Raw genomic sequence first — 24,380 nt, forward strand, 5'->3', positions numbered from 1 at the left:
TAGTCTGCCTGCATGGTGGATCAGTGCACAGTGGAAATTTAGTGACTTATGAAGTTAAAAACAATCCAACAATTCCTAATATAGATCTCAGGCTAAACCAGAAGCCCTGTTTTATCACATGGCTAGAACCCCTGAAAAACCGAGCACTTTATAACACTCAAAAGTAGTGAAGAGCCTGTTCACTCCTGGGGTTCACAAGAATGGATAGTTTCCACTAAACTCACTGCACTTTCATTTACAGTTAATTACCAAGACGGAATAGATGTTGGAAATGTCCTGCATCTATTGAATTCTAATCAGAATTCATCTAATGAATTCTGATCAGTGGAGGGTTGAGCATCTCATTTTCCTGACATGGCACAGAACCCTAACACTGGACTAGGTGCCTTACACTCTATGTGGTATTCTTTGTCGTGAATGGGCAGAACAATTTCTCTTCTATTTCAGTCTGCTTGCACATTTCAAAGCAGGATTTTATAGATTTATACAGGTATATTTAGCTGCTTACACTATAGTTATGAATTACATTTATGATGCTCATATTTTAAGTGCCATGTTAAATACTTAAATTTTATAAATAGGCCTCATTTGAGGAGGGAACATTATGGAATATATTAGTAAACAGCATAAAGGCATACAAAATTTAAAGTGAGACTTTTGTTATATTACATAAGACATAAATAGTAGCAAGGTTGAATATATTCTTTTTTCTTTTTTTTCTTTTTCTTTTTTTTTTTTTGAGGCAGGGTCTCTCTCTCTAAATATAACCCTGCCTATCCTGGAACTCACTATGTACATCAGGTTGAATATACTCTTGAAGTCCCTTTAAAAATAATTTTCATAATCTGACTATAAGTAGGAACATTTTTATCATCAAATTAATAATTAATTTTGAAGGTAAAATTCTTCAGTCAATTTGAAGTTATGCTTATTTATAAGAATCAGGCAGTTTAACATGAACTCATCAGCCACCCTCTGTAATGTACAAAATAATTAGCTCTACTAAATAATCATAATTTACTCATACTTTATAATGTTTTAATATTTGAATAGAAATCTCATGTAGATTATCTGAGCTAAATTTCAGTGTATCTTCTTAAAATGGATGAATACATTTATGTTTAAATGTGGTTTTAGATGTATATGGGGATTTTCCCCCATAGGAAAAGTTATTTGGCTGTCATTTCAGAGGACTGAGACAGGGTCTGTTTTCTACAATCCTAACACTTCCTCTATCATACCTTTCAAAACAAACATCAGCAAACACATTTTCACTCCTCTTAAAGTCTCCCTATTCTCCCTCCACCCCTATAAATTTTAATTATATTTCGTTGTGTGTGTGTGTTAGAAAGACGCAGAGAGACAGAGACAGAGAGAGACACAGAGAGAGGGAGGAGAGACACCATGAGTGTATGTGTCAGAGGATAATGGGTCTGTTCTCTGACCCCGTGTCCATCCTAGGGGTCAGACAACTCCATCCCAGGGTTCAGGCCTTTCAGCATTTAGAATTGCAATGACTATATTACATTTATTCTAAAAACTAAAGCTATCCCATTTTTGTAAGATTCCGAAAAAAAAGGTGTCATTTGAAATCATATTCATAGCTTTTACATAATTTCATATTTTCAAAGGTCCCATGTATATATACTAGCAGTATTTTTGTATGAGCTACCTATCATATACATAACAATATACTTTAATCATCTAACTTTTGGAAATATTTCATTGTATTTCCACATTCAATTGCCTTAGAATGAAGTTCAAGAAGTAAGTAAGAATTAAAAACACATTGCTATTTTTCACTAATTCATGACAGTACCAATATGTATATAAGTATGTATGTATGTATGTATGTATGTATGTATGTATACAGTGTCTCGCTGCATACTTCTGGATGGCCTGGAACTCATAGTGTGGACCAGGCTAGTCTCTAACTCACAGAGAACTGCCTGCATCAGCCTCCTCTGAGTGCTGAGACTAAAGGCATGCGCCACCACACCCAACTTGTAGGCGTTTATTGTTAAGTCATTACGGTAGTACTGAATTCCTACAAAAAATGATTATGATTAATAAAATGAAGATGAGGTGTTCAATATTACAGTTGGCCAAGAAGACAACATCAAAGAATAGTGGGCAATTCCCCAGACCAACAATGCAAAGATAGGAAAACAGACACTGGTAGAAAAGATAGGTTCCACAAAAATAAGAGTCCTTTTATTTCTGATGGTTGGATTCAAGTCAGTAGGTTAACTTTAGAGGTGATACAATTTTAGGAAGAATACACACAATTACATCTTGTCTGGAACTTTTACTACAATAAATATGGAACAAATGGAGAAAATGTAGTATATCTTAAGGTTTGAACAAAATGCAATTTACACATGGAAGACCAGCTCTGACAATTTTGTGAATTCTATGTCCAGAGACACATAATCATATAGATTTATAATTAACCACTTGCCCTAATATCCTTTGTGCTTAAAAATGGCTTCCTAATGAACGGTAGTAAAGGCAGGAAGGCTTCTCAGGAGGAGCAAAGGACATGGCCACCTTATGGGAACATTAAAGAGTTGTAGGGTCTCAATAGTTCATCCACAGTTCGGCCTTCTCCCTGCTCAGTCCTTTACTGCATGGGGAGGTTTTGTGCTACTATGGGTTTCCAGGTAACTATGGACTACCCACAAGCAATAATAAAATTACGATTGAGATACTTTTAGACATCCTTTGATGCACATGACATACTCTAAGATTGTCTATGACTATACAAGAAAGGAACCATCGTGGCTGGCCTCATGAATACAGTGCATGGTGATGGGTGGGGCAGGGTTATGTATACTGATGTTTATAACGTCATGGCTCCTGATGGTGACTCCCTGGGATGACAGCTCACCCTGCCACTTCCTCACTGTGTGACCTCAGGCAAATTTAACTTTCCCATCCTTCAGTTTTCCATAGGGGAAATGAAGATAAATATTTCATGGGTTCATTGTAAGTATTAAAGAGGACAAGAGTTTAGAACCATTCCACACTCCCTCAGTGGGTGTCAGTAAATCCCACACAGGAAGGGTGGTGACTGGCCAAAGTAACAAATACAGACTGATGTGTAACAATTACTTTCATTGTAATTAAAGGCAGGTCCACAATTCCTGGGGTTGGTACTGTATTCAGAGTACCAGCTTGGGAGGTCCAGTGTCGCTGGATCCTTCCCCTGATTGACATAAATAGGAGAATGGAATGGCCCTGTAATGTGATAGAGACTAAAGCTCTCATGAGTTGTGTGTTAACAGTATTAACGTTGCGTCTCCAGTGCACGGTAAATACAATTTTAGGTTTGTCTTTAATTCCTTCTCACATACTCACACTGCTCTGTATAACAGATGACATTCTTCTGGTCTTGTTTTTATGAAAGCATAAGATTGCTCCTGCATACCCCCTGGATGCTAATGTGATGTGCCCCTCCTCAATAATATATGACTATGCATTTCTGCTCCTTAAATTGGATAATAATTAAAATCTTTAGCCTGGGGGTGGGGGGAAGCATATCCACTGAGTAATGTTAAAAGCTTCTAGTTCTGCTGTTTTGCCAAGTGTTCTAAACGTTGTATCTCATCTGTATTATTAACTACAAATATTTCTGCTCAACTATGCAATACGGTTAAAAGAACAACAGTGTTACAGTTGCACAAAGGAAAATCCTCCTGGATTGTAACAATAGATGTGAACTACAAAACTGCATGTTGGAAAAACATGACATTTATAAAAATTAACTGGAAGAGAATCCGATCTCTCTCTTTCTCCGCTGAAATCTCACTTCAGGTTTCAGACTGCCGCCAATCGACAGTCTGTTAACAGGGACTGTGGTGAGGGCCTAATGTAATGACATGGATGGAAGTGTGTGTGGTGTCCATCCGAGAGCACCTCTTGTCATCACATCACTGTGACCCTCTCTGGGGACAGATGAGGAACCGCTCCTCCCATGCCTTCCTCTAGAAACTGGCTCTTTTCCCAGCCCTTTTTAATTCGTTTTAGCTTTCGGCTTATGCACGGGAGGAGTAGCATCATCTTACCCAGAATTACAATGGAGGGTAAAACGAGGGCAAGAACGAAGTTTGGCGGTGTGTAAAAGCGGTAGTACTCTTCTGCAAACGCGCGCTTCCATCCGTAGATTAACACGTGAAAGGTCGTGATGAGCAGGGCGACGTAGCCAAGGGTAGACTTGAGATGGAGGAAGAGAGAAGTCCATTACTCACTCATGTAACAACCCATGCAGATACCCTGCTTATGTTTTAATTGTAGTGACTGACCTACTATCTTCTGCATTGAACAATTTAAGGAGGTTGCATAAATTCCATATACATGTATTTACAGTGCAGCAATTTTGCACAAATCAGATCATATTGAATAAACTGAATAATCTCATTACTTAATTCATTATATCACAAGGTTTTCCATGCCCTATCAAAACACATCATGAATATTATGTGATGTTTTATTGAATGAATACAGTTTAATCCTTCCTTTGTGTTGATCATTCTGATCTCAAATTTCTTCAGCTATAAATAATACCACTGTAGACCTCTTATATTCTGATTTATATCCTTGGAACTGGCTCTACTACTAGGATTATACTGATCAGAACATCTAGCTTTTCTCAAGTGGTTTAGATATGCATGGTGTCCATATGCTTTATAAAGGTTTGTACAGCTGTCACTGTGGCACACAACTATGATCCCAGGACTAGGGGGGATGAGAAAAGAGGACTACAAGTTCAAAGCCAGCCTGATCTACATCACTAGTCTGAGGCTAGTGTGGGCAATATAGTGAAACTCTATCTCAACAAACAAGCAAACTAGTTAGTGGTAGAGATTATCCAAATTGCTATATGTTATATATAAAACTGTACAGCTTAAAAACAGGTATATACAGATGTGTGCATAAACATAGATGCAACATTAGATACGAAAGAGCGATCACTTGAGTACACACATACACATTATAAACAGATTCTAGTTAATAAAAAACATGCTAAAATTTGAGTATTACTATGTAATGTGGGTAAACAATTTAAACATGTGGCCATTGACCATGATAAAAGAGATGACTAAAAATGCTTTAGTTGGTCATTTTATAGGTTAAACAGTTACCAGTTTTCAGTTCCCTAAATTATTACATTAAGGCTGCTTACTTTGACAACTAGTTTATATCAGTGTAGTGATGTAACGTCTAAGTTCACTAGGAAAATGTCAGCTTTCTAGCAGGCAAGATGTTTGCAATTACTTGTCTAACTTTGTGATGATAGGTGTCTGTCTAGCATCTTCTATCAGAAGGCCTTCATTTCCTTTCAGGCATGATCAAAGGGAGAAAACGAATTTAGACAAGGGTTGGCCTTAATTAGAATAAGATTCCTGCATGACTTTAAAAAAGTGGGTTGGAGGGAAGTGGTGGGGAGTGTAAATAATAAAGACATATTGTATACTTATATAGCATTCTCAAAGAATAAAAATATCATTTAGAATTTCCCTAAAGCAGCCAGGCATATGGTATATACCTTTAACGCCAGTACTGGGGAGGCAGAGGCAGGAAAATATGAGTTTCAAGTTAGCCTGGTCTACAGAGCAAATTCCAGGAAATTCTGGGACAGCCAATACCACATAGATAAATTGTCATACCACCTTCTCCATTCACTGCTGAAAAAAACAACAATACCCCCCCCAAAAAAAACCAAATAAAACAAAAAAACCTCAATAGGCAAGGGACAAAATAAAACTTAGTATAATCCCAAATGACTCTACTGTATAAATTATATATATTGTGCTATAGACCATTTGGATCAGAAAGTACAGACTGTGGCCATATAACTAGAATCCAAATTGTATGTATGTATGTATGTATATATATATATATATATATATATATATATATATATATATTTATATATGTATGTATGTATGTGGATATATATATATATATATAATATATACTTAAATATGTAAATGTGTTATATAGTTATTAATGGAGATGAATGTTTAGCCTTCTAAAGAACTCAAGTGTTCTTTGACTTTCTTTATGGATACTCTTATGCATTAGTTTGTAACTGGCATATTAAAACACATTAACAAGATCCACAAATCCAGTTGCCTGTCACAACCCATTAGTATATTTATCTAGCATGACAGTGCTTATAACTGTGTGTGTGCGTGTGTGTTCAGTTGCCTATTAATAAATTGACTTTCAACACTGAATTTGACCTAAGCCCGCTTCTCTCTTTATTCTTAACATGATAGACAAGGTTATGTTATGATGTACTGGCCTTTTACTTACTAAACTGGCCTTTAGCTACATGTGTCATCTAAACTGGATGTGCAATTAGGGCACTCGTCTTAGATGGCGCATATTTAACATTGAACTTAACAATGAAACTCTGTGCTGCCCAATGCGGTACCAAACAAACCCCCATATACCTGAATAAAACTGAACTCCCTCCAGTTTAAAGCGTTGCTCACTGAAGGGATAGAAGTGACTGCCAGGAGGGACAGTAAGCCCAGGCTCATGATGCCAAAGGAGATGTACATTTCGATCCTCCAAACCTCTTCTTCATTCCAGGCATTTTCAATATTTGCATGAACCTAACAAGAAAACAAACACAAATTTCCCGTACTTATTAGAACTTTAGCTGACTCTACACATTGTTCACTCTTGGTCAAAGAAAAATCAGGCCATTTAAGATCATCTTTAAGATTAATAGCATTAACTCAGCATAATGAACCATGGTGGAGAACCTGTTCTTATTATCCCAAACGTAGAGAAAAGGGGAGAAAGTGTTAATTCAAAACAGGACTAAGATGCCCTCCTTTTCAAGACTGTAAGGGGATGTGTGTGGTGGGGCTAAGTATGTCATCAGGTTCACAGTGGATCACGACTGCAGTCCAAGACAATGGGATGCCAGCTCGCTGCTTCTCAAGGGACAGAAAGAAGAATCTGTCGTCAGACTCAGTTCTGAGGTGCTTTTACAGGCTGGTATACATGTGGCTGAATGTTTTGGGTACGCTTTACTAGGTTTAACTTAGAAGCCAGGCAGGGACTTCAAAGTCACCTTCTTCCTCACCCAGTGTTAATGTCTCTTTCTTACCCTTCTTTCCTGGAAACCAAAAAGTCCTCAGGATATGGATATGGAGTTGAATTATCTGTCTACTTGAATTACCCCACTAATACACCTTCCAAACTTCAAATGGCTTTGCAGTATTTTTTTTAAATCCTTCCCTTATATTGCTAATACTCATTACTCAAGTATGACTTAACTGTGAATTTATGGCAATCTGCATAGTGAAGACATGTAGAATTATTTATTCATCCATGAACAATTAGAGTATAAATTATGAGTTGGGTTCCTTCAGCTGAAATTTTGATTTAAATTTATCTATTTATCTATAAGTGGAAGAAAAGATTTATCTATAACTGGGAGAAAACAAACTCTTAATACCATCTTAACTTTGTCCAGTTAACAAAACATTCATATATATATGCCACCACTACCAACATCGTGAAAGAGCCTTTTGGGCTTCTATGCTGAAAAAGCTCTAACCAAATTCCTGTCTACTAAGTGTAGTGGCTCATGCCTTTAATCCCAGCACTCTCGAGGCAGAGGCAGGCAGGTCTCTGTGAGTTTGAGGCAAGCCTGATTTATATAGAAAGTTCTAGGCCAGTGAGGGCTACATAGTAAAACCTTGTCTCAAACAAAACAAAACAAAACAAAACAAAACAAAACATCCTCCTAAACATATTCCTCTCCTAAATGTATCTACACAGCTATACAGAAGAGCAACATCCACTGATAAATAGAGACCCTGTCTCAAAACACAAACAACAACAACAAAACAGAAACACTTTCCCACCCCAAATATACCAAAGGGAAAATGCCATTTAAAAGCACATATAAACTTACACTACTTTAACTCAGATTTTGCAATTCCTATGAAGGTATCACACTAGAACCAGATAAATCACGAGCATGTTCAGTACCTGCTGATAAGCCATGTTGAGGAACAGGTATCTTTCTGACCTCCTCATTGGTAAGCAGAGGCTGTAGGCAACATGAACAACAGCAAAGAAAAAGCTCAGCAATCCCAGCTGTTTCCTGCACTGTAGCCAGGTATCCAACCACGGCGGAAATCTACGGTACTTAGTGCCGTAATAAAGCTGATACGCAGCTGCCAGGAGGCCCGCCAGGTACACCAGGGACAGCAGGGTAATGGCGACTATAGGCAAGGTTTTGTTCACAATCTCAATAGGAATCTTGTAAAAGTCACTCTGCTGGTTTCTGGCATACGGATGGATCACATCTCTGACAAAGGAATAAAGAAAGAAAAATGTGGCCAAGCTTATAGCTACTACCACTGGTCCCCTCCAGAGGGTGAACAGTCGCAGGGGTAAGTTTTCAATCTCCTTGGCTGATGATAAAGATCCCAAGTCGACAGGAATAAAATTCAGCTGACGGGCGAGCTCAATAACCTGTTGTCGAGCTTGGATATTGTTGCTGCATATATAAACCTGTAAGAAAAGCCAAAAAGGACAGTTGTCACTGCTGTTCATAAAAGTCCTATCCTCAATCACAAAGTCGACTGAATCTGCGGGACATTGTTTATTGACTTTGTGTGACGCCAGTGAATGGAGAAAAAAATGATTAACTGTAAATTATTAAAGAGACTTAAAGTAAATACTACCATAGGTGTTAGTTATCAGTTTTAAAACAGCATCTTAACAGTAGAGTAATCAAAAGTGTCACATTATGGTTAAATTTATTAGTATCTTAAAAGACTTAAAATACTGCAATTAAAAATTTAGAAAGTCTTTGCCACCTATGATGAAAATAAAGTTCAGAGAATCTAGCTGTAACCTGGAAGGCTCCAAGAGATCCTCGTGACAGGGAAGCTGCTGGAAGAGGGGACACTCGCTCTTCTAGGACACCAACGTCATCAGCAGCTGCAAGGGAAGGCACATTCCTCCCCAGAGGTCTACCTGGCCATATCCTCCCAACCCAGCTTTTTTTCTTTTCTGTCTTTCTGTCTCTCTGTCTCTGTTTCTCTCTCTTTGCATTCCAAATGTTGCTCCCTCTGGTGTCCCCTCCCAGAGTTCTTCACCCCATCCCCCCCACTCCTTTGCCTCTGAGAGGGTACTCCCCTACCCCATCACGATCCTCCCTCCCCCCAGCATCTCCATTTCCTGGAACATCAAGTCTCTACAGGATTAGGCACATCCTCTCCCACTGAGGCCAGACAAGGCAGTCCTCTGCTACACATGTGTGTGTGTGTGTGGGGGGGGGGGGTTGGGGGGGTGCCATGAGCAGCCTGTGTATGCTCTTTGGTTGGTGGTTTAGTCTTTGGGAACTCTCAGGGGTCCTGGTTAGTTGATACTGTTGTTCTGCCTATGGGGTTGCCATCCCCCCAACCCAGCTTTCTAAGAGTGAGGCTGGATCCTCTTGCTCCCTTCCCTGGACAACTTTCAACTGTAGGAATGTAGAGATTCTGCCTAGCATCCTTGCTTATCTGCTCCTTATCCAGCAAGTGCACACACATGAGGAGCCTCTAGGCAGTAGCCTTTGCAAGTAAAATGTGCAAATTGTGCCATGATGCCAAGCTCCCTGTAAAACTCAGGGTCAGAGGCCAAGTCATCAAGTATCTGTAAAACACTCGAACAATTCCAGGTATGCTATTTCATTAGCGAGCATAGAACATTTCTTCATTTTATTTTTGATAATTATATTTCTCACAAGTAAAACAATGATTCTGTAAGGCTTAAATTTAAACACAATGGGAACTGCCATTTTCTAAGACTAAACATAGCATCTCCACAGGAACACTAATGATGCAGTAGGTAGGGCAAGAAAGATCAAAACATCACTGATTATATAATATAGTTTATAATTCAACAAGTATCTGTTGAGCCCCATGTTCACTGTTGGCGTGAGCTACTGCTATAGACAGGTAGACCATCTCACTCAGGCACAGAAAAATATCGGTAGAAAGTCTCCAGCACTGTTTGGGAAAAACAAATTTCCAAATATATCCCTGAAGAGATGTGTACCTAGACTCTGAAAGACATCACACTGAAGTATTTGCGTGTGATGCCTAGTCACACAACGGTGGCAATACAGAGCTCAGCTTTCGTGTTTTGAATCTCAGCGGATGGTGGCCAGATAAATGATCAACTCTGTGATGTTGAACAAATATGTATTTCTAAAATGGGAATTCTTTTATAGCAAAGAAATAAGGGAAGCATTCACCTTGATTTATTGCAGGTGTGAGATGGTGGAGCAAACCCCGTTTTCTTATTTGGAGAAAAGGCTATAAATGAGGACAGATTTTAATAATCTAGATCTACAAGTGAGACATGCAAAACTAAGGACACGGGCATTACAAAGTACCAATTATATGGCTCTTGTAGCTGGATGATGGAACTTGTAGCTCATTCTGAATTTAAATTTAATCTCTGCTCCACAAGGTTTTTTTTTTTTTAATTCTGTTAAAAATTAAAATGATTATGAATATGAGCAAGTGATTAGTTAACTTTGTCTGATAGGCCCTTGTTTGAATTTGACAAACATTACAGGATATGTTTTTTAAAAAGTAAGAAAGGACAGTCTCTAGAAGCTAGAGTCTGGTTTGTGTTTAAGCACGTGCTTAGTCTAGCTTGCCATGTCTGCTCAGTAGCCCAGAGCAGTGGGCAAAACCTTGGAGGAATCACGTACTGTTTTAAATACGTGATTTAAAACAGTGATGAGCCAGGGATGGTACTTATGCCTATAACCCCAGTATTTCAGAGGCTGAGAGATGAGATTGAAACAGTCTAAGGCCAGTGCTGACTAAAGTGTGTACCCTCAAAACACTGGAAGCAAGGAGGAGGCCAAGGAGAGAGAAACCGGGAGACTTGAAAGTGGTCATTGTGATGGCTAGTCTTGTCAATGTGACTGAATTTGAAATCACCTAAGGGAAGATGAGGCACACTCCTGTGTGTGTCTGAGAGGTATTTCAGCAAAGATTAAACGGGGAAGAAAGACTCCCCTCAAGGCAAGCAAACCTTCCCGTGGCCTGGGGAACCATCCCATGGGTGGGGGTCCTGGGCTGAATAAAGGAAGAGAAAGGAGAAAGACAGCAAAAAGGTGGCTTTGCCCTTTCTCTGTGTTCTTCCCTCTGTGATGTAAACGGCACTACTCTATCATTCTTTCACACCATGACGGACCGAACCCTCTAAAACCTGAAGCCGTGAGCAAAGTCCATCCATCTCCCTTGAGGTGCTTGAGTCACAGTGATAGGAAGTACTCAACACAGACTTCACGGCCGAAATGCATAGCATAGAATGGTAATACATTTACTGTACAATGAATGCAATTAACCATCTTTTAAAAAAAGTTTATTGTATGTGGTTTATGCCCATGCGTGCAGGTACCCTCGGAGGCCTGGAGTTGGAGTTACAGGTGGTTGTGAGCTACCCAGGGTGGGTACTGAGAACAAAACTCCTGTCCCCTGAAAGAACAGTATGCACTCTTAGGTGCTGAGCCATTTCTCCAGCCCCACAATTAACTGTCTTTATGAACAAAAATGAGAAGGTCCTTTTACCACAACCCTGAGATTTAATACCTAAGCATACCTCCAGAGGACTCTTAAAGTGCCTTACGCATTTTCTTATAGATGCTCTATTCCAGAAGCACTAATGGAACCTGCTGTCTGCGTCAGTCACAGACTGAACTAAGACTTGTATGCTGAGAGTAAAGCTGAGAAATCCACTCTACCTCTGCCCACCTGCCCCAAAGCTTAAACTCTGTGCTTGAAACAGACTTTACACTCTATCTGCTATAAAAGCTTAATCCATGAAAATACAAAGGCTGTTCTTGAGGGTTCCTAAGGGTTGTATGAAGTTCTTTCTCTTTCAGAGATGGGATGCTGTGTTACCAAGTATCTACAAAAAGGCAGGAAGGGAGAGGAGGAAAGGAAGGGCAGAAGAGGGGAAAATATATTCTTTTAAAATTCTGGGGGATTAATGTAATGCATCGGAGGACACATCAGCTAAATCACCCTTTCTTTAATTAACTGGTTATTACAGAAAAATCCATGACATCTTATCAAATACTTGCATCATTTTTGTGAAGAGAAGTATGCATTTACAAGGTTGGACTATAGTCTTCACGTGATCTCTCCTAGTTTTCAAACCATGTCTAAAATAAATGCCTTAGAACTTGGTTTACTTGACGACAAAATACCAAATAATAAAATGAAAGACTGCATACCTGGCGGCTGGCATCCTTGGGACCTAACTGAAGTGCCCAAGCTGAGATCACATTAAATCCTTTGACAATCAAGGAATCCGGGAATAATGAAGCCAGGTACTCTGCATTGGATTCTGGGTACTGGTTTACTCTCATGTTATTACTCACATCAATGAGGATTTTGCCCACAAGCAGATGTCTCAAGTCCCACAGAGATGTATAATGTTCTCTATGGATAGCCACGAATATTATATTTGTTTTTGTTAAAGCATCTTCATGGTGGGTGACATCTACCACATGAGGAAAAAATTCAGATGCAAACTTAGGATTTCTGCTTCCTATGACCACGTGATAGCCACACCTAATAAGCCTAATGGTCAGAGATTTGGCAAAATCCCCACTTCCTATCACACCTACGGTGACCTTCCTTGCATCTTTGATACCATTTATGCCATTAGGCAAAAAAGTCTCCAGACTCTTAGGGCTTCCCATCATGGAGATGGATTCCATGGCAGAGACTCTTCTAAGATCACCAGGAGTGTCCTAGAAGAGAGAAAAGAAAATGTTCACCAACTAAACCTATTGACAAACATTAAAAAACAACAATAACAACTTTTAGACACTGTAATTATGTCCTACGTCTCTAAGGACAAAATATTTTGACATGCTATATATAACCCAGAACACAGCAAGCACAATCTGTAAGTTAGAGAAGATCTCAGAAATAGAAAAATTAACAGGTGATTGATCAGCTAAATGGGGGCTCTGCAAGCACACACAAATACCTGGGGATCTCAAGATGTGGCTTCTCACTCAGAGGATCTGGAAGGAGGCTCCAGAGGCTGCATTTCTAAAAGAGTGCAGCAGATGCTGCTGGACAGTGGAATTGCCTATGTGTAGCAAGGGAGGCCTAGGGCAAAGAAGGAATTTCACTCAGAATGTTTGTCAAAATCAGCTCCGGTGAGCATGTTATTAGCACATCAGGTGGCAAATCAGAAATGACATCAGCAGCAGAGGAAAGGACCTTGATCCCAAGAGATAGCTAAGAAAGAGGTGGGGGAGGAGGGGGAGGGAGGAAGGAAGAGAAAAGAAAGCCCATAAAAACAAATTTCCTCGCAATACACTCCAAACTAGACAGTCATATTCGGGGGTAGAGTCTATATGAGCTATCCTATATATACCTGATTAACTACAGATTTGAAAGGAGGCCAAGATAAAACTAATGTCATTATTTAAACAATATTAAAGTAAAGCAGGCATCAAAATCTAGTTAGAACCAGGCATGGTGACACAAAATTTAAACCCTAGCACTCAGGAGGCAGAAGCAGGTGGATCTACATGAGTATTAGGCCAGTCAGGTATAGTGAGTTCCAGTGCCATTCAGGGCTATATAGTGAGACCCTGTCTCATAAAATAATAAAATAAAAAACAACCACCTACTAAAGAATCCGCTAAACCCCATAGACATCTTGTCATTCTCCCTATACCCCATAACATAGCTCCCCTATTTAAAATGGTTTAGTTTATGTTTAGTTTAGTTTATGTGAGCTTTCTTTTTGTCCAGTTTATGGTTTTGTTTGTTTGTTTGTATGTTTTTTTTTTCTCAGAAACGTTGGTTGTTGTTGTTGCCGCCGCTGCTGTTGCTGGCAGGGAAGCGGCTAAGAGGACAGGGTGGAGAAGGTGATGTTCTTCGGCCATTGTACTGTTTTCAGCATTACTTAGTGGTCTTAATGTCTAATTTTGATTCCCCGAAGGGGGAAGATGCACCACCTTTACACCTATTACAGGTCTCCTTTCACGCCTTTCAAGTCAGAAAGTGTAATTATCTGCTCTCCCTCAAGGCACGGTTCTAGCTCTCAGAGAGTCCTTGGCAACCTGCTCTTACAAAGCCATCTTCACATTCCTGGTGTAGTGCTGACTACCTGGGGAATCTGCAGTTAAAGGCACCAGCACCCTTTTCATCTCCAAATGAAGGGTGACCAATTTACCTTCCTCTTCTCCTAGGCATGACCTAAGGATGAAAGTGCTACTAGATTCACTCAGAAAAGCCAGAGATCCCCACTAGTCCTGAGCTACTCAGTATATACTACAGCATCTCTCACTGAAGAACTACAAAACCATTCACTCTAATAATCACGATAGTAAGGCCTTTTCCAACTAAAAACATGAAGTTACTTACCTGCCTTAAAAAAAAAAAAAAAAAAATAGAACAAGTTCAGACCTCTCTAAATCAGACTGTGAAGAAGTACATAAATACCTTAGAACCTAACAATGTCACCACTCGGTAAGCCACAACTTTTATATCTATTAATGGGCAACACCTGTATAAACATGCTTGGACCTTAATCACATAGTGTTCCTAATGGCAAGTTCTAACTGAACCCTAACAGTGCGGTATGGCTAGGAACAAAAATTAGCCTAATATATGAGACTCTTTCATTGTGCTGTGTGTGTGTGTGTGTGTGTGTGTGTGTGTGTGTGTGTGTGTGTGTGTGTGTGTTTGAGAGACAGACACAGAGAGAGACACAGAGATGCACACTTGCACACTCAGGGATTTTAATTGTATTACCTAGTGTGTGTGTTGGCACAGCCCCATGTCTGTGGTGATCAGGAACAACTTTGTGGAGATAGTAGTTTTCCCTTTATACTGTTTGCTCAGGGGATCAAACTCAGGTCACTAGAGTTACAGAGCAAGCAGTTACTCAATACGCCAGCTTGCCAGCCCAAGAGATCTTTCATGGGTCTAAGATATGAAACATTTATTGTTGAAACCATACACCATACTTTTGCATATAATTTCATGGCTCGTAGAGTATTTTTATGGACAGTATTATTTTAAATCCTCAAGTGGATGGAGAATATATATTATCCCTCCTCTGAGACTCTGTAGCCTTTAAGAGGCATATTTTGCTTTTAGAGAGAAGAAAAGAGAAAGGGCCAAAGAGTGTGTTCATATCTCACTCTCACTGGGCTCAGCTATATTCAGACCAAGAGCAGCCCATCTCCCACAATGGATCATATCTGATGCTGAGATGGTATCAACTTCATTCATCATTTGTTTATTCTGTACTCTGGGTCCTTTCCTTCCTGTCTTATAACTGGATACATGGGTTACTGATGACATCTTCACATTTATTGTGTTAGGACAAAAAAGACACTGTAAACATTACAAGATTTACACATTTCAGTTGACAAAGGATGATGCAGTTATAAACTCAAGGTAGATCTGCCCTGCAGTGGCCTGCTGTGAGTATATCCGGGGCCACTGTATGCTCTGTACACAGAGATAAAGGCAGGGGACGGCACCGTGCTTACACAGGAGAAAATCGGTCTCATTAGGGAGTGACCTGATGTACTTATAATAAAAAAAACTAAATTGTATAGTCAGGACATAACTTAGAAAGCCAGGAGACAACATTGCATGGTGCTTGTTCCCTTATTTCAAGACAGTGTGTTTGTGTGTGCATGTACAATCATATCTCTCTCTCTCTCTCTCTCTCTCTCTCTCTCTCTCTCTCTCTCTCTGTGTGTATGTGTGTCTGTCTGTCTGTCTGCTGCTTCCCTCTCTCTCTGTGTATATGTCTGTGTTTGTATATGTTTTTCAATTTTTTTTAAAGTTTTATTTCTTTTATGTATATGGGTGTTGCATGTATGTCTATACACCAGAAGGCATTGAGTCCCATGGGACTAGAGTTATAGATGGTTGTGAGCCACGAAGTATGTGTGGGAATTGAACCCAGGGCCTATGGAACACCTGAGCCATCTCTGCAGGCCGTATGCCATATGTGTAAAAGATAATTAATTTGTATTTACAAACTACTCTCTAATTCATGTGTGGCTTCTGCATCATTTTGTGCTAATGTGCCATAAATACAATCTAGCTTAAAACTAGCAATGTCTCAACGTGAATGCAGCTTTCCATGGCCTCAGGAAACCTGCTAACTCCTGAATACCAACTAAAAATACACGGAGAAAGCAAGGCGTTTTCCACATAGTTACTCTTCTTCATGAATTGTCCTTTATACTTAAAGTGTCTCATTCCTACTTGTATACATCCAATGTCCTTTGTCCAGGAGAGGGTAGTGATAGCAGTTGTCTGTGCTGGCAATCCTAAGCAGCACTTGTATCATTTGACTGGTTTGTAAAACTGCCAAGCTTGAGGGCTATCATTGCCATAGCCAGTAGGAGGCTCCAAGTGGAAGAGCCCCAGTAGCTGTTAGGAGAACAGGCCTTTCCCTAGACCCCAGTCAGCCACCCCTATCCCAGCCCCCACCCCTAACCCACAGTTATCTGCTGAGTCATACTCCAAAACCAGGCGGTACATTCCAGAAATGGAATGCCAAATATCCTAACCTCTCAAACTAGCGGATGACTTTAAACACTACAACTATTGGCTTGTGCTAAGACAGTCCCTAAATCCTCTTGACATTTAAATAAACAAGTAAAACCCAACTGCTCATGTAGGGCAAGAACAGGTTTCTATGGGTTTCCGTGTTTGTGTTTTGTTTAGAGATTCTGAACACTTTCAAACCCTTCAGAAAACCCCAAAGGCACGGCATAGGATTTCCTAACGAAGTGGAGTTACTCCCGGGCTGTTTGAGATTTCCAATGTTTCTTAGGTTCAGTATGTATTCAATAACTAACTGTTACGTAGATGTAATCCACATACATTCCTCGAAACAGAGTCACTAAACAGCATGTTATGTTCATAGTGCTGCAATTACTAATACAGAAGTTGGGCGCAGATGCATACAGCAGTAATCCCACCACTCCACTAGGCAGGTGGCGTCAGGAAGACCAAGTGTCAGTGGCGGACAACACTCCACCCCAGAACTGGGGAGGGAGAAACAGGCTAATCTGTGAATTCAAGGCTGGCCTGGGCTCTATTGAGACCCTGCTCAAACTCGGAGGTTGAAGGAACAGTTCAGTTATTTTTTAGAAACATTTTCAACCAGAAAGATGTGTTAAAAAAAAATCTTGTTGAATCTAATAATCTGTTAGTTAAAACACTTTTCTCAAAGATTTCAGATAATAATTTTAGGTGTGTGCATATGTGTGAGCATCTGTGGGTAGGTGTGCAGGCATGTATGTGCCTGTGCCTGTGGAGGTTAGATGTCAACACTGAGTGTCTATGTCAATCAGTTTCCACTTCATTTTTTGAGGTAGGGTCTCACAGCCCCATCCCCGTCTCAGCCTATGTGGTGCTGGGATTATAGGCTCTCTTCAAGGGTGCTGGGGACAGAATGAAGGTCCTCATCAGGCACTTTACCACCTAAGCCGTCCCCTCGGTCCTTAGATCCTTTTCAATAAGGCAAAACATCTCCCTAGTGTTTCCTCAACTAAGAACCTCATGTATTCTCAGTGGGTGATATCAGTTTAGGCATTGGTCCAACCTCAATGACCCCCCCCCCCCACACACACACACACGGACTCATCAATCCCCATTACTTATCCTACCAAGCATTCAACCAGGCGCAGACTCTCTAATGCCACAAAACAGGCACTGACTTCCTGGTTATCCAGTCAATGAAATTATGAATGACAAAACATCCACAGACCTTAAAAAAAAATACAACTTGTGATTTACACAAGGAATTTCTCCATTTTAAATATACAAATGAATAGCTTTCTGTAAATGTGCCACATTGCGGTGTCCATTTTTTATCAAAGCTAATGTCACTCACTCAATGTAAGAAAACTGTCTAATCGCAAACTCTCCTTTTTTAAAAAGGTCCTGCATCCCTCAGTGTCTGAAAAAGCCACTGATCGATCAGTTAATATAACCTTTCTTTCTGTGGGTCTGTCTGAGTTTGTTTGCACAATAGAAATGGGGGAGGGGGGGTGAGGAAGGTCCTCACTGGTAAGCAGAACCTGACTCAGAACGGCCTCAAGATAGCCATCTTCAACTGTAGCTCCACTGGATGACCTAGAGAGATTCTAAAGTCATGATCCCTGGTCACCTGTTCCTCCATCCTGATGTTTATTTAAATCTGCTGAGGGTTCGGTGTGGACATCAAAAATGTTATAGATCATGAGGTGTGAAGACTAGGTAGACAAGTTCAAAAACACCTCTAAAAGGTCAGAATTCAATTTCATATTTATTTTGCTGCTCCTCTAGAGACTGCAGATTTAGCTGATTCTTATGTCTGTTTTCCCATCGTTCTTCCCCAGCAGTGAAAAATAACCACCCACAGGACAACAGCTGCCCTTAATAAGTGGAGGTGAAGCCTATGCCTGCCGTCCACCCCCTCCCCGACTCTGAAGCAGTGTCAGAAAGCCCACTTACTGATTTGCAACATCCTCCCTTCACTTTTCTGGGAAGAGTGAAGCCATTCCTTAAAATGTGTCATCACACCACACAGGACACTGAGTTCCTGTTTCATAACACTCAAAATTCCAAGTGTTCTGAGGATATTAACCCTTCACTCTCCCGAGAGGGGGTGCTGTTTTGTCCTCAGTTCTACTAGCTCCAGAAGTCCCTTGCCTGAGCAAACCTGTCTGTTAACTGGAGAGCTTGGTAAACTTTAATGCAGATGCAGGCATCAGGGCTTGAGATTCTCCTGGAATATGGAGATCTGGGGTGACTCTGACTTCTGTCTTGGTTACGAGCTCTAGGTGATGGTCATAGTGCTGGCCCAAGGGCCACTTTAGCTAAAACATGTTTGATCTTCTCTAAGTTTTTATTTAATGTTATTTGAAGGTAATATAGACTAAGTAATTGATAAATTCATTCCATTTCTAGCGAGTTTTATTTCTTTGGGCTGCTGAGGTAAATGAACTGGTGTAAGTGCCTGAAACCATCTTGACTGTCAGCCCGCCTCTACTTGATTCCTATGATCTTCTCCAAATGCTAACATCCTCCTCTTTTGAAGTCTGGAAGCAATATAAGATGTTACATTATCACCTCAGATTTAACAGCAAGTACAGGAGTTCCCGTTAAAAGTATATTTTAAGTAGCATACAGGCTCCTTGAGATTCAAGGTCCCTCTGGGTATTTAACTTGACCTCTGCAGTTAATATTTGAAGGAGTACTAACACTAGAAGACAGTGCAAGTACAGTACGCTGCACAGCCCTTGTGTTAACCTGAATAAAAACCTCCAAAGGCTCATATAGGTGTGGCCTTGTTGAGGAAGTGTGTCACTAGGGATGGGCTTTGAGGTTTCAAAAGCCCACGCCAGGCCTGGTCTCTCTGTGCCTAAAGATCAGAATGTAGAACTCTCAGCTCCTTCTCCAGCACCGTATCACTGTGTGCCACAATGCCTCCTGCCATGATAATAAGGGACAAAGCTCTGAAACTGTAAGCAAGCCCCCAATTAAATGTTTTTTTTTTTTTTTTTTTTAAAGAGTTGCCTTGGTCATGATGTCTCTTTACAGCAATAGAACAGTGACTAAGATAGCCCCTAAGATTCTTTTTTTTTTTTTTTTTTCTCCAGTTTAGGATTCCTTGACACTCCTCTAGCAGAATAGTATCGGTTGTGCTAAACTGACTTTGGGGAAAAAAAACAAAAACAAAAACAAAACAGAGCTTAATTTATGTTGCGTGGGAATATCTAGGACATTAGATGCTGGATGACCGAGATTCAGAAAAGAACTGTTCTCAGAGATCCTCATGACCTGATGATTGCTATCAAGAAAATCAAAAATCCTCCAGGACCATGAGGCAGGTTACTATATTCTTCACAAGCTCATACCCGAACCTCCTTAACTTATCCTGAAAATCTAAAACTTCTCCCTAACCTCTCTGCTCCCTACTGACTTCTACGTCATCCCTTTCCACTGGAGATGTTCTCTGTAGCCCAGCAGCTGTCAACCATCTCAAGACTTCACCATCACAGGAGATAAACCTTTTTTTTTTTTTTTTTTTTTTTTTTTTGCCGGGGTTTCCCTGTGTAGCCTTGGCTGTCCTGGAACTTGCTCTGTAGACCAGGGTAGCCTCAAACTCAAGAGATCCAACTGCCTTTGCCTCCCAAGTGCTGGGATTAAAGGAACCACCTCTCCTGGTAGAGCTAAACACCTTACCCCCAGGGTCTATTGTTTTCAGGACTTGTTCATCAAAAGCAACAAATCCCTGCCTCCCCCCCCCCCCCCCCCCCCCCCCCTCTTTCACTTTCTGGACACCATCCAATACCTTCCTAGTAACCTCAGCTTAAATCTTCACACTGATATGTCTAGAAGGCAAAACAACTTTTGTCTCTGGACCTCCTATTCCATTCCTGGCTTCCCTTTAAACCCTGTGTACATTGAGAGTCATTCCCTTGAAAAGACCCTCCTTTCTTACTTGCCACCGCACACACTTAGTAAAACTCTGGAAGAACCCAGCTACCCATTTTCTCTGTGTCTTCACTCGGCAGAATGCTAAAGAAAAACCAAACAACCATGTTTACTAATCTCATACATTCATGAAGGCTACCTTCACCCATCAAAAGCCAGTCTTGACACTCTCCCCTGGAGACCATCCCTTTTGCCTCCTAAGGGCATATAGTTATAGCCTTTCTCATGACACCTCAAACTTAACAGGTTCAAAACTCAACTCTATCTGCAATATACCAGCTTCACCATTTCCTACCAGATGCTTAAGTGAGAACTCTGGGGCGGTGGGGGGTGGGGATTTGGGGGAGGGACGGTCAATCTCTATGCTTTGTTTTCCTTCACCCAGAAACCCCTGTTCTTTAAAAATGTTTCTTGGTCTTATAGTGTAGCTCTGGCTGGTCTAGAACTTGCTATGTAGACCAGGCTGGCCTTGCCTCTGCTGAGATCAAAGGTGGGTACCACCAAGCCCAGCCACTTTAAAATATCTCTTATGCTTTCTCCATTGACACCAGCACACCCAACTAGCCCAGGTGCTTTTACCCTCCATTCTTACCACAAACCTTCACCGGCCCCACCCCGCCCAAACTTTGAGATGAGGTCCCCTGTGCTGCTGAAGCTGGTCTCAAACTCCTGGGCTCAAATGCTCCTCCTGCCTCAGGATCTGGTACCTGAAAGACATTATCATCATGCCTGGCTTGCCAACATCTTATAAATGGCCAGCCTGTCTTCACCTTTTACACAACCGATTTCTACCTCAGAGCTATGGTCATCTTAAAACACAAATAGCATAAAACGTTTCTCTTCCTTAAAAGTCAGTGGCTCCTTCTCATATCTGACTGTGACCCTAAAGGCCCCAAATATGACAACCTCTCCTTACCTCGCCAGCCTTATCCTGATGGCCGGTATTTCCTACTGCCTAGTCCCAGAATCATTTTCAAAAATCAGAAAAGACAGATCTTTTTTCCATCCCGGGAACTCTATCTCCTATAGGTATGATTTATTCCAGCCTACCAACCGCAGCTTCTTTCAGCCCCTGTTAAATTCCTGGAGAGATATTTTAAAGAATTCCTTATTTACTTTTTGACTGTTTACTTACACTCCTCAACACACACACACATACACACACACACACACACACACTCCTATCCACTCTGCCTGGCACATACCAAGTATGCAATAAATGTTGTCACTACATGCATTTTTATAAACGCCAAGGCCAAAGAATATGTAATGAGTCTCTAGGCCAGATCTGTCTTTCTGATGGTTAAGGTCTGTGGGCCCAAAAGGCCCTAAAGGATTGAGTAGTGTGTCAATGTCTTGGTTACCTCAGAGTCATGGTTACAGGCTGAGCAGAGAGTAACTGTACCTCCTGATAGTCTGCCTGCATCTTTTCTCACAGGCCCAGCCTTTGGAGCTATTGTTGCGTCTTTATCCTTCTCATTTTTCTATATCATTTGTAATCATTTTAAAATTCTGCCTTCATCCGTGCTCTGTTCCAGTGTTAAAATACAATTTGCTCATTCAATAGAAGTACATTTTCCATGGTACCAGTACAATGAAAGTGATTTAGATGAAGCTTTCTCATTTCCATCTTTCACAATTAGCTAACTTATCACTGTTGATACTGCCCCCCACTCTCCACCTCTCACACCCCACCCCGACTAGCTGAGAGGCAGAAACTGCAGCGGATGCCACCATCTCACGGGCATCTCCAGGCAGCCCGATTGCTGCACCGATGCTGCTACAGACTCAGGATTTTGTATTTTGCTTCTCCAAATAGGTTATCTTGAGGTTGAAAAAAAAAGTATAGTGTCAAAGAAAGGAAACAGACCAGCTAAATAAAATAGTAATAAAAAGCTATGAAAAGGGTGGGGGGTAAACTGGGGAGAAGGTTGCAAGCTGTGGGGTGGTTAACTGGGACTTTAGGTAATCAAGTCCTTAGGGCTGAAGTGGGGGTTGGAGTCTGAATTTTATTTCGCCTACAGTGATGGGCAATCATTAAACGTGGCCCAGAAAAAGTTTTTCTACCTAAAAACAAACAAACAAACAATCAGCCTGAAGGGTAAACACTGACACCAACCGTGCCCCACAGGATAGTGAAGATAATAAACGGAAATCTCCCCGACCACAGGGGGGAAAATCTCTTTATCTCCCTATGTTATTTTCAGAACAAGATTTTTAGGGCATAATTTTCAACAAGTTTCAGCTGAGGCTGAACACGGGACGCAGAGGTAATTAAGGACACTGAAAGAACAGACCAATTACTTCTAACGCAAAATGGCCTGAGCACACCAGGATTACATGACCGGGTTTATAAGCAAAGCCACTGCAGGCATTATTTACCTGTTTGCCAAGCAGCGCTGTATGACAGTGAAAAGTGCCGCATCAATCCAAAGTGGCTGGCAAAAGTAACCTGCGGGTCCTTTCTCTTTCGGGCACATCCTACCTGGGACAAGGTCTCTCCTGGCCTCCTTTCTGCTGGGCCCGGACCCGAGGACTTCCCGGAGCTCCGGGAGGACGGTTGGGGAGAAGTGGGCGGAATAGGTGCGACGGACATCCTCCCGCATCCCTCGCACTCACCACCTGGCCAGCTCCAAGCCCCCCCACCCCCCGAATCAGGGAGGAAGGATGCGGCTCACGCACGGCGCCCGCTGCTCGACGACCCCGTATCGGCCACCCCGGCGCTCTGGCCACCCTGCTCACCTCCGCTCCCTCCTCTCCCGGCCACGCTCGCAGCGCCGCGCCGTGGCTCCCCCACGCCGAGGGCCCGCCGAGCTCCCGGGCCTACGGAGTGCTCCTCCCGCCCGCGCTCCTCCGGCCCCAAGCCGGACCGCAGCGCGCGGCGCCGGGGAGGTGGAGCAGGGGGAGGCGCGCGGAGGCAGGGCTGGCGGTGACGCGCAGGGGGCGCGGGTCGGGGCAGACTGTGTGGGGACTCACCGGGCTGTGATCCCCACGCCTGCGCGCGATCTTGCGGAGACCCCCGTGGGAGCAGCCCTGCGTGGATCCTGCTCGCGTTTACACTCCACTGACTCCGAGACGCTCCCCACGCCGCCTCGGACTTGGCGTCCCTCCTTCCTGCCCACCCCCCTTCTCCCTACTCTGCTCCACACAAACCTCGAAGAAAGTGCGCTTTTTTTCTCCCTTTGGGCTGGATCGTGTCCTTGAAAGAGAATGTTCAGAAATGCCCTTCCACGAACCGCATTTTAAAACTCCCTGGGACTAGAGGCCCATCGCAGCAGTGGGCTGCAGGGGTTAGTCTGTGGACTCTGACCTTCACTGTCGCTGCTGCCCCCGAGCTCTGTGCAGACTGGAAGGTTAAGCCGAGTCAGGAGACCATCGTGCCTGCGGAAAGCCGCCTACCTCCAGACTCTGCAGTGGCCTTGGAGCATCCAGGGTTCGCTGAGCTGTGTAAGGGCACCTTGCTTTCTGTAGTTTTTCCTCCTCCTTTTGGATTAACAACTTAGATAGGGATCCTTTACATTTTCGGTCAAAAGTGTCAATGGAGATCTTATTTTAAAAGTATATGTGCAATTTATCGAAAATTGTCAAATGTACTCTTTTTTTTTTCCCCAGACGTTAATAAATTCTCATTTCAGCAAATTAGGTTTAAAATTATCTTTCTTGGTGGTTTATTAACCAGACAAGTCAGAACAAAAGCAGAAGAGGGTCTTGGATCAATCCTCGGGGCACTGCACTTTCCCCTCTGAAAGGCATAGATAGATTAACCTCTGCAGTGCAACTTGGGAAACATTCTTTGTTTGATCCTTGTGAAAAGCATCTCTTCCCCACCCCCAAATACGGTCGAGGTTT

General features: G+C 41.8%; 1 protein-coding gene across 9 annotated transcripts; it reads right to left on the bottom strand.

The window, feature by feature from the left end:
• Positions 1–2,192: 2,192 nt before the first annotated feature.
• On the bottom strand, positions 2,193–24,024 carry Steap2 (STEAP2 metalloreductase). 9 transcript variants are annotated; one of them, XM_076913089.1, is made up of 6 exons: positions 23,842–24,024; positions 13,045–13,169; positions 12,281–12,802; positions 8,020–8,547; positions 6,462–6,626; positions 2,193–4,215 (listed from the first exon to the last, which is right to left on the bottom strand). In XM_076913089.1, exons 3-6 carry the CDS (start codon positions 12,767–12,769, stop codon positions 3,928–3,930), a joined length of 1,470 nt encoding a protein of 489 aa, XP_076769204.1. In that variant the 5' UTR covers positions 12,770–12,802; positions 13,045–13,169; positions 23,842–24,024; the 3' UTR covers positions 2,193–3,927. The 9 variants fall into 9 exon arrangements, with proteins under 9 accessions (XP_076769204.1, XP_034374860.1, XP_034374861.1 ...); XM_034518969.2 differs by having other exon boundaries at positions 23,508–23,946; XM_034518970.2 differs by having other exon boundaries at positions 23,685–23,872.
• Between the last annotated feature and the right edge of the window lie 356 nt (positions 24,025–24,380).

This window comes from Arvicanthis niloticus, chromosome 15 (genome assembly GCF_011762505.2).
Source record: "Arvicanthis niloticus isolate mArvNil1 chromosome 15, mArvNil1.pat.X, whole genome shotgun sequence".
NCBI classification, from domain to species: domain Eukaryota; kingdom Metazoa; phylum Chordata; class Mammalia; order Rodentia; family Muridae; genus Arvicanthis; species Arvicanthis niloticus.